Raw genomic sequence first — 14390 nt, 5'->3', positions numbered from 1 at the left:
TTTTAAATGGTTGAAAAACGGTAAAGGTTTTTCTTTGAGTTTTTGGAAAACTAAGGATACTTATCAAAAATGTTCACGTACATAGAAATTTGAGCTCTGAAGTTTAAATACAGTATTATTTACATATTTTTTTTTTTACATTATATAATATTTTAGCAATTTGTTTTATGTATAACTTAAACTAATTAAAAGTAAAATTTTATACTTTTCTAACTTTGAGTATCTATTCAATAACTTATTCAAAGATGTAACTTTATGCTAAAAATAAAAAAAATTGACTTTATAGCTGTTTCAAACTGACGAATTAGAGATATATCATTGATGTTAACCAATTCTTGAAATGTCAATTAAATTTACTATTAATCAACTAATTAGTGAAACCGAGTGTCAATTAATTGAATAATAACGAATATCTCTCTTGAGATGACAGCATTTTTATATATCGTATATGTCTCTTCATATTTATCATTGGCACTCTCATCCAATTCAAGTAAAATTATTTTTCCGTAAGAAATTTCATAAGAATAAATATTTTTAAATAATATTTTTTTTTAGTTTTAAACAATATTTCAGAAAGAAAAATTTCTATGGCAAGTTTTTTTCATAGGCTTAAAACATAGTTTGACTTAAATTAAAAGAATGAAGAGTTTATTGAACATTACTAATGAAATTAAGTTTTAACCCTCGAAAGCTGAGGTATTTTTTTGAGTAAATATTGGTTTTCTTCAAATGATAATGTACTAATTTTATGTCAATAAAATTATTACAAAAAGAAAAATAATTAACATGAAAATTAAAAATTGTGTTCAGTTGTTAAGAGAAAAACTTACCTTTAGACTACCTTTTGCACAATATTCTGTAACTAGAATTATGTAGTGTGGCAAAACACAGGCGCCAATAAAAGGGTTAATATTATCATGATGCAACTCTCTCATCTAAAAAAATAATATTAATCATTATAACTTCTTATTACATAATGAGATCAACCAATAAAGATTTCAAAATTGATTATTTATTAATTATAAGTTAGCCATACACTTTCAGGAATGTCCATTCAAGATTGAACCATAATATTGTTCAAATACAATGCAACCTTCATATCATTTTAAGTGAACTGAGAAAAAAAGCATGATCAAAACTATCAAAATATGGTAAAATTTACGTTTCTGGCTCTATGGCAACACCAAAAAATACGATAGTTTTTACTGAAAAAATTTGGCAATGACTTTGGAAGAATTAACAATAAAATATTGTTTTATAATGTATGTTAAATGTGGTAAAATTCAGTAATTTCCACATGCTTCCTTAGAGCAAAGCATAAAAACCATTTATGCGATTAAATATTCTTTTCAGTTTACATATTTTTCACTACAGTGAAATAAAGATTCTTTTTACCTTTAAAAATCTGATTAATAACTTGGATTTTTAAGTATATATATGAGTGAAGCACCAAAATGCATTTTTCATTTTTCACTTAAATATAAATTTGTGACTCTTAATGTGTGCAGTTTTAAATTTCACTTTTAGTATGATTTTAAAAATATATAAAGAGAAGATCGGGTATTTAAATAGTCCTTATGCAAATGAAGCAATATTCGATCGAAAACCTAGATTCTAGATTTAACGGTAACATTTGGAAACTTTTTTTTCAATTGACGAAGAGGACAATTGTATCTCTATGGCTAAATTCTGCTGATGTAAGAATAACAATTTCGTTTCAATGTTGGACATTCCGCTTATGAGTAATTGGGCGATAAGTAATTTGCAAAAAGTTAGAATTGATCCACTCCGTGACAAGTTTATGTACATATGTTAAATTAAAAATATCATATTAACTTTAAATTAAGAGATGTTCTTTCGAATTACTAATTAAAATTAATGAATTAATTTTGGGTAGGAAATCTAAAACTGTTTCGCTTTCCATCAATATCCGCTTTCTCTTCACATTTATATATTTCCTTCAAATAACTGAATTAACATTATTAAATAAATTATAACTTTGTGCTATGTTATTGCAATTACGCTCTCTCATTCAGTTCTAATTCTCATTATAGTTCTATCTCATCATATTTCTTAAATAAATGCTTTTGACTCATACTTACGAAGTTGTGATCAGGTTAGATAGATATATGTAAAATAAATAAGAAATAATATAAAATTGTCAAAAAACGAGAATAAAAAAATATTGTTTCATGAAACGAATACCAAAAATTACATCTTAAAAATTTAAAATAGATAATTATACGAAAATAAATTTTTAGAAAAGAAATCAAACAAAATCGTGTTCATCATTCTAAGCTTAAAGTACTATTCACCACCATTTAAAAAATCTATTTCTTTTTTAATGCAGTTGATGCTATTAAGCAGTTGAAATTATATTTCCTCTGAAGGCAGACACGAATATCTATGACAATATCGAAACGCAGCGTATTAACACTAAATAGAAATTCACAGTTAAAAATTCTCTCCGCCCACGGTTAAAATCGTGTCTAAGAAAGGATGTAACACAAGTGAAGAGCAGAAAATAATGACCCAATTCAAAGAGTAACCCTTTAACTACCAAATGCTAAATTCAAAAACTGATCAGGAGCAATTAGCAATCGTAGGGAGGGATTCTAATCATTAGAGAGCATTTCAATTGCATGAAAATGTAAATTACTTCACGAGTTGCTTTGCACGATACTACGTAACGGTATTGAGATGAACAGATATATATTTATATGAAGGTATGAAAATTGTACCACTAAATAAAATACTCTCATAATTACACACACGTAAATAAAAATATAAATGCAAACAACATTTAAAATAATTAGGTACACTATTATAAAAATTGGTTCGGCAACATCCATCTTATCTGAACCTTGAGCTATAATACGGTTTAAACTTGCTGCATTATTTTTACAATCATTTTAAACTTACCGTTTTCATTTCTTTCTTCGTTACTCGAGGGATGTCAATGTTGCGGCTTTTGAATTTCAACGTTTTTGTTGCGACCAATGTTCCTTTGTACAGTGCAGTGTGAGTAAACGTTTGCCCCGTAAGTTTGGATTCTAAAGATCCTTCGGAACGGATACTCATCTAGAAAAAAAAGTTTTAATTTCATATTGTTAAATTATATCTAAAATTTATGTTTATAGATGGCAATTATGTTTATAGATGGTTTATATCAATAGATGGCGCTGTACCAATTATTTACTTTCTCATAATTGTTATATTTTTATTCCCTCTTGTGCTGTCCATATGAAATAAACGTTGTGTTCGTTTCTCCTGAGTCATATTTATTTGGGTATCCAAGTATCTTTAGAGTACAGAATTAATATGGTGCCGAAATCCCTGGAATAGGGGACTTCTTATGGAATTGAAAATTTTTGGAAGAATACTTGGATAAATTAATTTAGAACGATGGCTACGAAAGAAGTGATAGGGAATCAAAAAATGAAACGAACTGTGGTAAGACGGCTAACTACCAAATTGATATCGAAAATTGAACCGAGTTTTGCAGATGAATCGCAGGATGCTGAAAAAGCAGAACTTTTATTGGATTTAAGTGAGCAACTAAATGCAAAAATGATGGAATTAAAACGATTGGATGAAAAACTGGAATACACTGTTGCTGAACAGGAGTTCGAAAACGAAATAACCACCTGCCAAGAATATCAAGAAAAAATAGTGACATGGAATGGTAGGATTCAGAGATTTTTAAATCAATGTTCTTCTAACTCTAAAATTAATATCGAAAGTGATAGAAACGAAACTGTTGTTGTTAAAACTGAATCAAAAATAATGAACTTACCTCGTCTGCAAATAGGAACATTTTACGGAGATTCGACCAAGTGGTTGGATTTTTATAATCAATTTGAAACAGCTATTCATAACAACAACGAATTACGAAAGACTGAAAAATTTGCATATTTGAAATCCTTGCTTGGAGGAAGCTCTGTCGCATCTATATCTGGATTTGCCATTAGTGATCAGAATTATGATTCCTCTATCGAGATTCTGAAAGAGCGTTTTGGAAGAACGGACATTGTAATAAGCTCTCATATGACGAAACTTCTTGCTATTGAACCTATTCGAAATGTTTCCAACTTAAAAGCTCTAAGAAGACTATATGATGAATGTGAAATACAAATAAGAAGCCTGTCATCATTGAATGTAACTGCAGGAAGTTATGGAAATTTACTATGCCCAATTATTCAGCAGAAGCTTCCAGAAGAGCTAAATTTTGAATTCAATCGATGTCGGAAATCAGAAAAAGAATTTGATATACAAGAACTTATGAGTTTCTTGAAAAAGGAAATAAACTGTCGTGAAGCGGCTAGCTTAGTTAGTCACACGAAGAATAATTATAGCCAAGATTTATCAAGATTTGAGCAGAAGGGAAAATCTAACTTCTATCGGAATAAACCTGGAACTGCATCAGCCTTGTCAACAATAAATTATCGATGCATTTTTTGTGACTGTGAAAATCATTCAAAGTATAACTGCAATGTTTTTGATATTGAAAAGAAGCTAGAATTCCTAAGAAGAAAAGGAAGGTGTTTTTTATGTTTCGGAAGAAATCATATGTCTACTCAATGCAGAAATAAATTTTCGTGTAAAAAATGCAGAGGAAAACATCATGACTCAATTTGTTTCAAATCGGACTTGAATGACAAAGAAGAAGAGAAGGAGTCCAAAACATTAGAAGTAAGTCAAAATTCTTCATCTAAATTTGGATCTAATATAGTTTTACAAACTGTAAATGCTATAGCAGAAGGACCTCAAAATCATTGTTTTGTAAGATGTTTTATTGACGGAGGTTCTCAAATTTCAGTTATTACTAAAGAATTATCCAGAAAATTAAATTTAAAAGTTAAAGGAGAAAAAGAAATGCAAATTCATACATTTGGTGAAAATCACCCGAAAAAATATAAAAACAAAATTGTAGAATTAACTTTAAGAAATATTAATGACCCTGAGAAAAGTATCACTTTTGATTTCATCGAAGTTTCAGTGATTACATCAGCGAACATAAAAATGCCAAGTAATCAAATAAAAAATAAACTGAAGAGCCTTGGAATAACGTTATTAGAGCCTAAGTGGAGTGATTCTAGATTTATGGGTGAAAATGTTTCGATTTTGTTTGGCGCCGACATATTGTGGTCTATAAGTAATGATCGAATTAAAAGAATTAATTATTCTGCTGTTGAACTTGAAACTATTTTTGGATGGTGTGTGCAAGGGAAATTTCCCTCCTCAGACTGTAATGAATTGACGAATGTTATGACTAATCTGACCCTGGAAGAAAATATGAGTATAAACGAGTCCTTGAAAATGTTTTGGGAAACCGAATCAATTGGAATAAAAAATATCTGCGAAGAAAAAGAAACAGATAAAGTTGTGGAATTATTTTCTTCATCAATCACTCAGAAGGAAAAGAGATATGAAATTAAATTACCGTGGAAGGAAGAAAAAATAAAACTTAATGCAAAATTTCGTTTTTTCAAATTGTTGCAAACATTTAGGAAGAACTTAGAATTATTTGAAGAATATAAAGAAGTTATTCAAGGGCAATTAAAAGAAAAAATAATAGAAAAAATTGGTGATGATTCAAAATGCAATGACATAATATACTATATTCCTCATCATGCAGTGATAAGGCCTGAACACGCAACTACAAAATTAAGGATTGTGTATGATGCTTCATCAAAAGAAGAAGAGGAACTTTCTCTCAATGACTGCCTTTTAGATGGACCGAACTTTTTACCGGATTTACTAAAAATTCTCCTGAACTTCAGAAAATATCGAATAGTTATGACATCGGATATAGAGAAAGCATTTCATCAAATTTCTATTTCTCCAGAGGACAGAGATGCCATGCGTTTTCTTTGGCTTGATGATGAGTCGGATTTACAAAGTCCTAAAATTACAGTGTACCGATTTTGTAGACTAATTTTTGGAGCCAAGCCAAGTCCATTTTTGCTTGCTGCATGTATTAAGCATCATCTGAAGAAATTTCAAGATATTTATCCTAAGACAGTTCAACTACTAGACAATTCCTTATATGTCGATGATTTCATCACTGGAGTAGACTCAGAAGACGAGGCTCGTCAAATCTATCATGAAGCTAGAACAATTATGGATGAAGCATCAATGAATTTTACCAAATGGAACACTAATTCAGAAGAATTAAAGAAAGAATTTTTCCCAGAAAGTAAAACTTTAAAATTAAATATGCCTGAAGCTACATCAAAGGTGCTTGGACTGAAATACTCTTCAACAGATGATTGTTTTACATTCTCACCAGATGATGTTGTGGATACTCCTTCAGAGAAGAAACTGACCAAAAGAACTATTCTTCAGATTTCATCGAGACTGTTTGACCCCTTGGGCTACCTGTCGCCATTTTCCATTCAAGCAAAAATTATGTTTCAAAAACTCTGGCTAGATGGCATTGATTGGGATCAACCGGTGCCAGAAGAAATAAAAGCCAATTGGAACTGCTGGTACAACCAACTACAAGGATTATGTGAAGTCAATATACCACGTTGGTATTTTCGATCGAGAGAGACTCCAGAGAGTTTAGAAATACATGTATTTTGTGATTCTTCGCAAACTGCATATGGAACTGTTATCTATTTGAGATTCACCGTTTCTAGTGAAATTCGAACAGCGTTTGTTATAACCAAAGGAAAGGTAGCTCCTTTAAAGAAAATGACTTTGCCTCGGTTGGAGCTCATGGCTGCAGTTATTGGAGTGTGATTGTTGAAAGTTGTGCAGGAGCAATTTCCTGATGCAAAAGCTCGTCTATGGACTGACAGCTCAATTGTGCTCAACTGGATTAGATGATCAGCATACCGTTGGAAAACTTTTGTGAAAAATCGTGTCAGTGAAATAAAAGAAAGTACATCTCCAGAAATGTGGTATCACTGTCCAAGCAGTGATAATCCGGCTGACAAGATAACCCGTGGTGTAAAAATCAAAGATTTAGTGTGTGACAGTGTGTGCGCCTATGGTCCTTCTTGGTTATCCGAATCAGAAGAAAACTGGCCTGATAAAAATTCTTCTGAAATCGCATTACTTTCTTCTTGTGATGAAGAAAGATGTGATATGACACCTGTTGTTAAAAATTGTGAAATTCAACCTATTTTGTGCATTTCGAAGTTCAGTAAAATTCGAAAATTACTGCGTGTGACATCCTACGTTTTCAGATTTATTAGTATTCTGAAGACAAAACAAAAGTGCACAGGTCCGATTTCTGTACTGGAAACTGAAAAATATTGGGATTACTGGATTAAAACGTCCCAAGCACAGAGTTTTTATTCAGAAATCCAAAATCTCAAACAAAATAAATGTATGGATAAAAATTGTAAATTAGCTAACGTTAATCTTATGTTAGATGATAAAGGTATTCTTAGAGTGAAAACTAGATTGATTAATTCATCTTTAAATGTGTATGAAAAATATCCTATTGTTCTTTCTAATGATTAATTTGCAAAATTAATTGTTTATGATTGTCATGAAAAAGTATTGCATAATGGTGTTAATGAAACTTTAATTCAGGTAAGAAGTAAGTTTTGGATTTTAAAAGGGAGACAATTTGTTAAATCTACTTTGTATAATTGTAGAATTTGTAAAAAATTTACAGCTAAAGGGGGTAAAGAAATTATTTCACCTTTACCTATTGATAGAGTAGAGAAATCTCAACCATTTGAGATTACTGGTATTGATTTTGCTGGGTCATTGTATTTAAAAGATAATACTAAAGTGTATATAAGTTTATTTACATGTACTGTTACTCGTAATATTCCTTTAGAATTAATATCTAATTTAAGCACTGAATGTTTTTTGCTATCATTAAGACGATTTTTTGCTCGTAGGGGTATTAGTAAAGTTATATACTCTGATAATGCTAAAACTTTTAAGTCTGCCGATAAAGAACTTAAATATCTGTATAAAATGTGTAAAAATGATGAAGTGTGTAACTTCTTAGAGAAGCATCAATTAGAATGGAAATTCATTGTAGAAGGTTCCCCATGGTGGGGAGGCTTTTGGGAAAGGCTTGTGCGATCTGTTAAAAATTGCTTAAAAAAAGTTTTGGGTAAAACTTCTCTTTGTTATGAAGAATTAAATACTGTATTAACTGAAGTAGAATCGGTTATTAACTCTAGGCCATTAACTTATGTTTACAATGATTTACATGAGCCTGACCCCTTAACTCCTTCACATTTTACTGTTGGGTCACGTTTAACTACTTTACCTTCTCCAAATAATCTGAATTTAATGTCAAATAAAGTGGAATTAATTAAAAAGTGGAAATATAGATTACTATTGCTGGATCATTTTTGGAAAAGATTCTTTAAGGAATATTTATTAGATTTAAGATCTGTTATGTTTTCTAAACAATCAAAAAATGTGAATACTTATAAAGTTGATGATGTTGTTCTCATGAGAGAAGATAATGTTAAGTGCCATAATTGGAAGTTAGGAAGGATAAAAAGTTTGTTTACCGGTAGAGATGGAAAAATTAGATCATGTGAGATTCAATTGGAAAACAATGTTGTTAAAAGACCTATTTAAAGACTGTGTAATCTAGAAGTGCAATAAATATTTAATGCATCCAATAAATGGATGCATGGTGGAGAATGTTAAATTATATCTAAAATTCATGTTTAAAATTAATATCAATAGATGGCGCTGTGCCAATTACTTACTTTCTCATAATTGTTATATTTTTATTCCCTATTGTGCTGTCCATATGAAATAAACGTTGTGTTCGTTTCTCCTGAGTCATATTTATTTGGGTATCCAAGTATCTTTAGAGTACAGATTTAATACATATACAGACACTAACAAATAATTAGTTATCATCGGCTTTATATCCCTAAAATAGTGTATGCACTATCAGAACACCCCTTAATTATCAAGGTGTGGGGATGTTTTTCTAAGTTTGTAAAGTTTAAGGGTAAGTTTGGAATGACTTCTTAGTTTCTGTGGTAATAAATGTGAACTATGAGATGTAAATGGGCATTCTGGACTATTCTGATCCCTCAACTCTAAGGCAATATTTCGAGAAAGTCTCCATTTCTTTTCCAAAAGGATAACTTTTCCATGCATATATCAAGACCATCACAATAATGGTTTGATGAAAAGGGCGTTTCAAAATTTCGACTTGTCTTCTCAGATCTCCAATATATCGGGTTGCTCGGAAAGTAATTTTTTTACCTAACTTTATTATATTTTTCACAGAGAACTTCCCCTTTAAGCCTACATAATCATTACATAATTTGAACGCTGATACAGCAAGGCTTGCTTGTGAAAAAGTTCGTTTGGTTCTGCTCCGTAGTTTTTCCTTGGTGCTATTTTAAATATGGAAAGCTAACCGCACCATTTTCGGCATATAACTTTCTTACAATCAAGAAGGTAAAAAATTTGTTTGAACTGCTAAAAAAATTTGATCAAGAATGGACAAAATATGATTCAATAAAATATTCATTCACTGTAAAAAGAAAAAAACATCTATCACAAAAAATTTAAAAAAAAAATGAAATTACTTTCCATACAACCTAATATATTCCACTAAACACTTTAGGAATGAATTAGAATGCAGATTACGTATTCAGCTACTGTTGTCATCCTTACTGTCAGCACTCAATTCAATTGTGATTGACGCCTAGAATTCAATCCCTACGACAAAACCTTTTGAAAAGTCTACCCAGGCATGTGCAAGCTGTCATTGATGCAAAAAAGAGGGGGACCATCATCACATTAATTTATGCTTGGGCACTCTCGGCGTCCGTACCATATGTGCTCGGTCTGAAATATATAGTCGTTTCTTTCATCTGTAATCCCACTGGAAATTTTTATATTTAAATATTTCGAAAGCCGTTAATCAAGACTCTCAGAAAATGCTTTATTTATTTTAATATTCAAGTGAAAGATATTGTGCCTTTTGAGTAATAATAGATTTAAAAATATTTATTTTTTATGAAGAATAATTTGTTTCATACCTTTTAGGTGAAAGGAAAAAGTCTATTTTGTGTAATGTCAAACATGATTCTAATATAATATGTATAATCACTATATTTATAATCGGTAATATATCTAGTAGTAGTCTTCAAAATTACTTAAGGTATAAAAAATCATCATGTTTTAAACACTCAAAGAAAAGGTGGCCATTTTCAAGATCCACCACAAGTTAATAAGATTAAATGAAAAAAAAGTTATAATTATTGCAAATAATATTTCATTAAAATATTAGTTATTAGATAAATATTAAAATATATTTTTATATCAATTAATTTTAAAAAAATATTCTATTTAATTATAATTCCCTAATATTTAATATCTTTATAGCATTTTAATAATTAAGATTGAATGAAAAAAAATGTAAACAATGCAAATATGTCATTTAACGATTAGTAATTAGATACATATTAAAATATAATGTTTATAAATTTCGGAAAACGATTACCTTTGAATATAACTTTCTAATATTGCACAGTTTTTAAACATTTTAATAACTTCTGATTACAAAAAAAAAAAAAAAAAAAAAATTCCTAAGAGCTGTTCAGATCAATTGCTTGGAAGACATAACTCCTTTGAAAGTTGCATTTAATATCTCTACTTATTTATATTAAATTTATAAAGTTTTACTAAATGCAAGGCATAAAATAAACCTAATAACTCAAAATGAAATTTCTTGTTATGAGAAAGATCATTTGTATATGAAAAATAAAGAAAAAAGCATTTTCAGTTCGTATCATTTTTATATAAAAATATTTATGGTAAATAGAAATTTTCCAGTGGATATTGAAAGCCTCTCCTCGAATATCCTTCTTCACAGAAATAAATGAAATGCGAAGGCACACTTTGATGATGGCTAATGGCTTTAAACGGAGTGGAGAGAAATTCTATAAATTTTCTTGGTGAACGTATATTTATGTATCTTTGAAAGCTTATACGGACCATAAGCGAGGAAAGATGGCTGAAGGAAAAGTAGTTATAAATTTGAGGATGAATTCGGAAGAGAAATAAAATGTGCGACTAGCTGAACTCTAGGGTTAAAAAGTAGTTTTATTTAGATCGATCAATAAAGCTTGTCTGGGAATACAAATTTCCAAGTGTAAATATATATTTTTTTAAATTGTATTTGTATGTAGTAAAATGACTTTAAAATTCTCTTCAATTGTATTATAGATTTTAATATTTTTGGTCGAGAAATGGAAAGCTGTTGCATTACAGAAATTTGTAAAGAAATGAAACAAAACTTAGTTTCATTTCGGTGTCTAAAGTACTCCAATTCACGTAGCAGTAGAGTTTAAATACAAAATATCTATCATGATTTGAATTCGTATTAAGTTACTATTCTATTATCGTTATTTAGTTTTTATTTTTAACTTTTCCATTTTAGCTACAAATGCAATTATTTTGAGTCTCGATTAAACTTGGAGCTAAAATACCTTAAAAAATAAAGTTGGGGATCGGCGTCAGAATCGAGGTGAATGATGTGTATGGAATTTAATCGAAAGAAACTCCTTCATCAGTGAATCGCGAAAGAGATATTTTTAAACAAGAAAATTAATCCTAATTTTTCATATATTTTTTTAAAATTTTTAATTGATTAGTATCTTATTTAATCAGTAGATGACAGCACAATATTTCTACGCCATAGCAGTTTCATGAGATCTTTTCGAAACATACAGATAAAGTTTTAATTTTACTTACAGAAAAAAGTAAATTTTTTTATCCTTTATCGAGTAATTAAACACTTTTCCGTTTACGAAAAATTTATATTATATAAAACGCTAATACGTACGTATGTATCAATAAAGCCGATGATATTTCTTTTCTCACGTTGGCAACAGTTTTCATTTTTAATTGATAGGCTTCGGCGCGCAAAAGCACGTAGTAAGCATCATATGGCTAATCTGTATTATATAAAGCGCTAATACGTTTTAATTGATAGGCTTCGGCGCGCAAGAGCACGTAGTGAGCATCATATGTCTAATCGGGTGAATTCTCACCGAATTATCAAAAAAATTCTCACAAAATTATGTTCATCGAAGCCAATGCTTTACATCCGGCGTTCAGTACTATTTCATATTGTTTTACAACACATGGTTTGAGCCCTCTGGTGGGAAAGACTTTAAAACAAAACTTACAACAGTTACTTTTCTCAACAACTGAAATTTAGAATAGTGTGATTAAGAAAAATATGTGAACTGTTTGCAATTTCAAATTAATATTGAAATGCACAGGTTTAGAATTTTCTACAGTGAAAAGTTTTCGGAACTTCAGTGTTCAAAAAAGTATACAAAAGCTAGACGTTAAGAGCGTATCCAATGAGCGAGCAAAGCGAGCATCGGATTGCGAAGCAATCCGAAATGAACTGCGAAAGCAGTTCCGGGAGTTGGCGAACTCCAGCGAGCAGGGGGCGAAGCCTCCTAGTACTATAATATTCCTTGAAAAGTTCCTTTTCTTTAGATTATTTTTGAGAGATTAAGAAACATACGAACGCAACGCATTAATATTGAAAAATAGCTTCGTTATAATAGCTTAATTGTCTAAATCTTAAAAGGTTTCTTAATCTTCAAAGGTTTCTTAAAGGATTTTTTTGTTTAAAAACAGTTTTATCACGGCAATATCTTCTTACTGACCAGTAAAGTTCAGCAACTTCTTTAGAAAAAATGTAAAACTTATACTCTATATATTTATTTATTTACTTAACATACGACGGGTACTGAAGAAAATAACTGAGTTAATAACACACTGCCTTCCCTCCTTCTTCCTTTTTTCCTCCCAGTTCATGGCGTAAAATAAAGATCATTACGAAACAAGTGCCAAGACTTAGAGACTAATGTTTGAACGTAGTGTTGCGTTTCTCTTACTCTTATTTTGTTTCATCTGTTAAATCGTTATGGCAAATTGTAAAGAAAAAGAGCTTGTGTTTGTAATGTTGTTTTCTGCTTTAAAAAATCGACAACCGACGAAGCATACCAAATGCTTCAATAGTCTTTTTGAACAGGATGCTTTGAGCCACACCCCTGTTTGCGAGTGGATAGAGCGTTTTAAACGTGGTGAGATGAGTTTTGAATGCTCGTTCTGAGCACCCTTCAACATTTCGAAACAACAAAAGAGTTAAAATATCCGTCAAAAAAAATTAACGATTATTGCCGTTCCAGGATAGGCTTAATTTCAGAAGTGACAGGCGTGAATTGGAATTCGTTCAAAGGGATTTTTATTGTAGGTTTGCTAATAAGACGCCTTTCCGCTAAATTTGTTCCGCGTCTTCTCTCGCAGGATCATGTATGTGTATAATCTGTTTGTTGTAAACTCCTCCAATCCGTGAATGCACTTTTCTTTCTTGGCGAAAGGAAGGATAGCAAACTCGGCGTGCAACATTTTTCAAAGTCTAAAATCTATATGATACCAACTACAAAAGTAATCTTAAACTTTCAATTTTGTATCTTGATACCAGCGAGGATTTCAAAGAAAGAAGACTTAGAAGACTACGTATAAGAAAGTTTGGCAGTATTTACAACTTGATCTTTTTCATCTTTTTTTTCTCTTTTTTTTTGCAGAAGTTTTGTGAGTACAGCTAATGTCAAATTAATACCACACGCTTTCTAGATCAAATAAGGCATCTCGGCAACCTTAAACTGTGTGCTTGATACCTAAACACGCAAAATAACAACGTTTTTCTTAAATAATATTCTGCCTTTCTACAAAACACATTTTAATGCCAAAAACAGTCAGAAATCTTATGTTCGCTATCAAAACATTTATACTTAATACAGCTGCAGTTGATGTCGGCAGCAAATCGACACAGTAGAAGTGTTGTTATTAAATGTAGGAATCTTTAGCCATTGCTACTTTTTGTTTCGAGCACATTTATGTTCGTTTCAAGAAATATCACCAAATTGATTCGTTCTTTAGCTTCAGTTTCAGCTTTTATGAATTGCATTAGGTTTTTAGACCATTCCTTGGTACCAACAGAGCTAGAAGATCTTGGATGACGATCTCAAGTCTTCAAAAAATCTTCACCAAAGAAGTATTTTACCATTGGGAACAATATTTAAGCACTATTTCCATTCGCAACTCCTAAAGTTTCCAACGCTCTCATATGTGATTCGAGTTTATCATTTAAAGATGTCTTAGAAAACTTCTTATTTTTATGCACAGAAATTACAAATTGCACAAATTCCTCGGCGTATCCTATTTAAGAATCATCTCTACCGAAGCGAGCTTTCCACTGTTTTGTCATAATTGGCTCTCTTTGGTGGAAAACTTACCGTAATTTCCCGAGCACGAGATCTACAAACAATGGCTTGAATCAAATATTAAAACTTGTTTTCTTGTGCTGTGTCGCCATCTTTCTGAATATGCTCGTTCTGATTACGAAC

At 30.7% G+C, this 14390-nt stretch overlaps 1 protein-coding gene across 2 annotated transcripts in view; it reads right to left on the bottom strand.

Moving 5' to 3' along the window:
• The window catches only part of LOC107446988 (receptor-type guanylate cyclase Gyc76C), a 223867-nt gene that overhangs the window by 30886 nt on the left and 178591 nt on the right, over nucleotides 1-14390 (bottom strand). For both annotated transcript variants that reach the window (XM_043041318.3, XM_087159811.1), the window contains exons 11-12: nucleotides 2923-3081; nucleotides 831-935 (exon numbers count right to left, since the gene is read on the bottom strand). In XM_043041318.3, coding sequence (XP_042897252.1) covers nucleotides 831-935; nucleotides 2923-3081 — 264 coding nt within the window. The remainder of the gene's footprint in view (nucleotides 1-830; nucleotides 936-2922; nucleotides 3082-14390) is intronic.

This window comes from Parasteatoda tepidariorum, chromosome 3, assembly GCF_982258835.1.
Source record: "Parasteatoda tepidariorum strain Cologne lab strain chromosome 3, Ptep-v5.0, whole genome shotgun sequence".
NCBI classification, from domain to species: Eukaryota; Metazoa; Arthropoda; class Arachnida; order Araneae; family Theridiidae; genus Parasteatoda; species Parasteatoda tepidariorum.
This window is presented reverse-complemented; position numbering and strand designations above follow the sequence as displayed.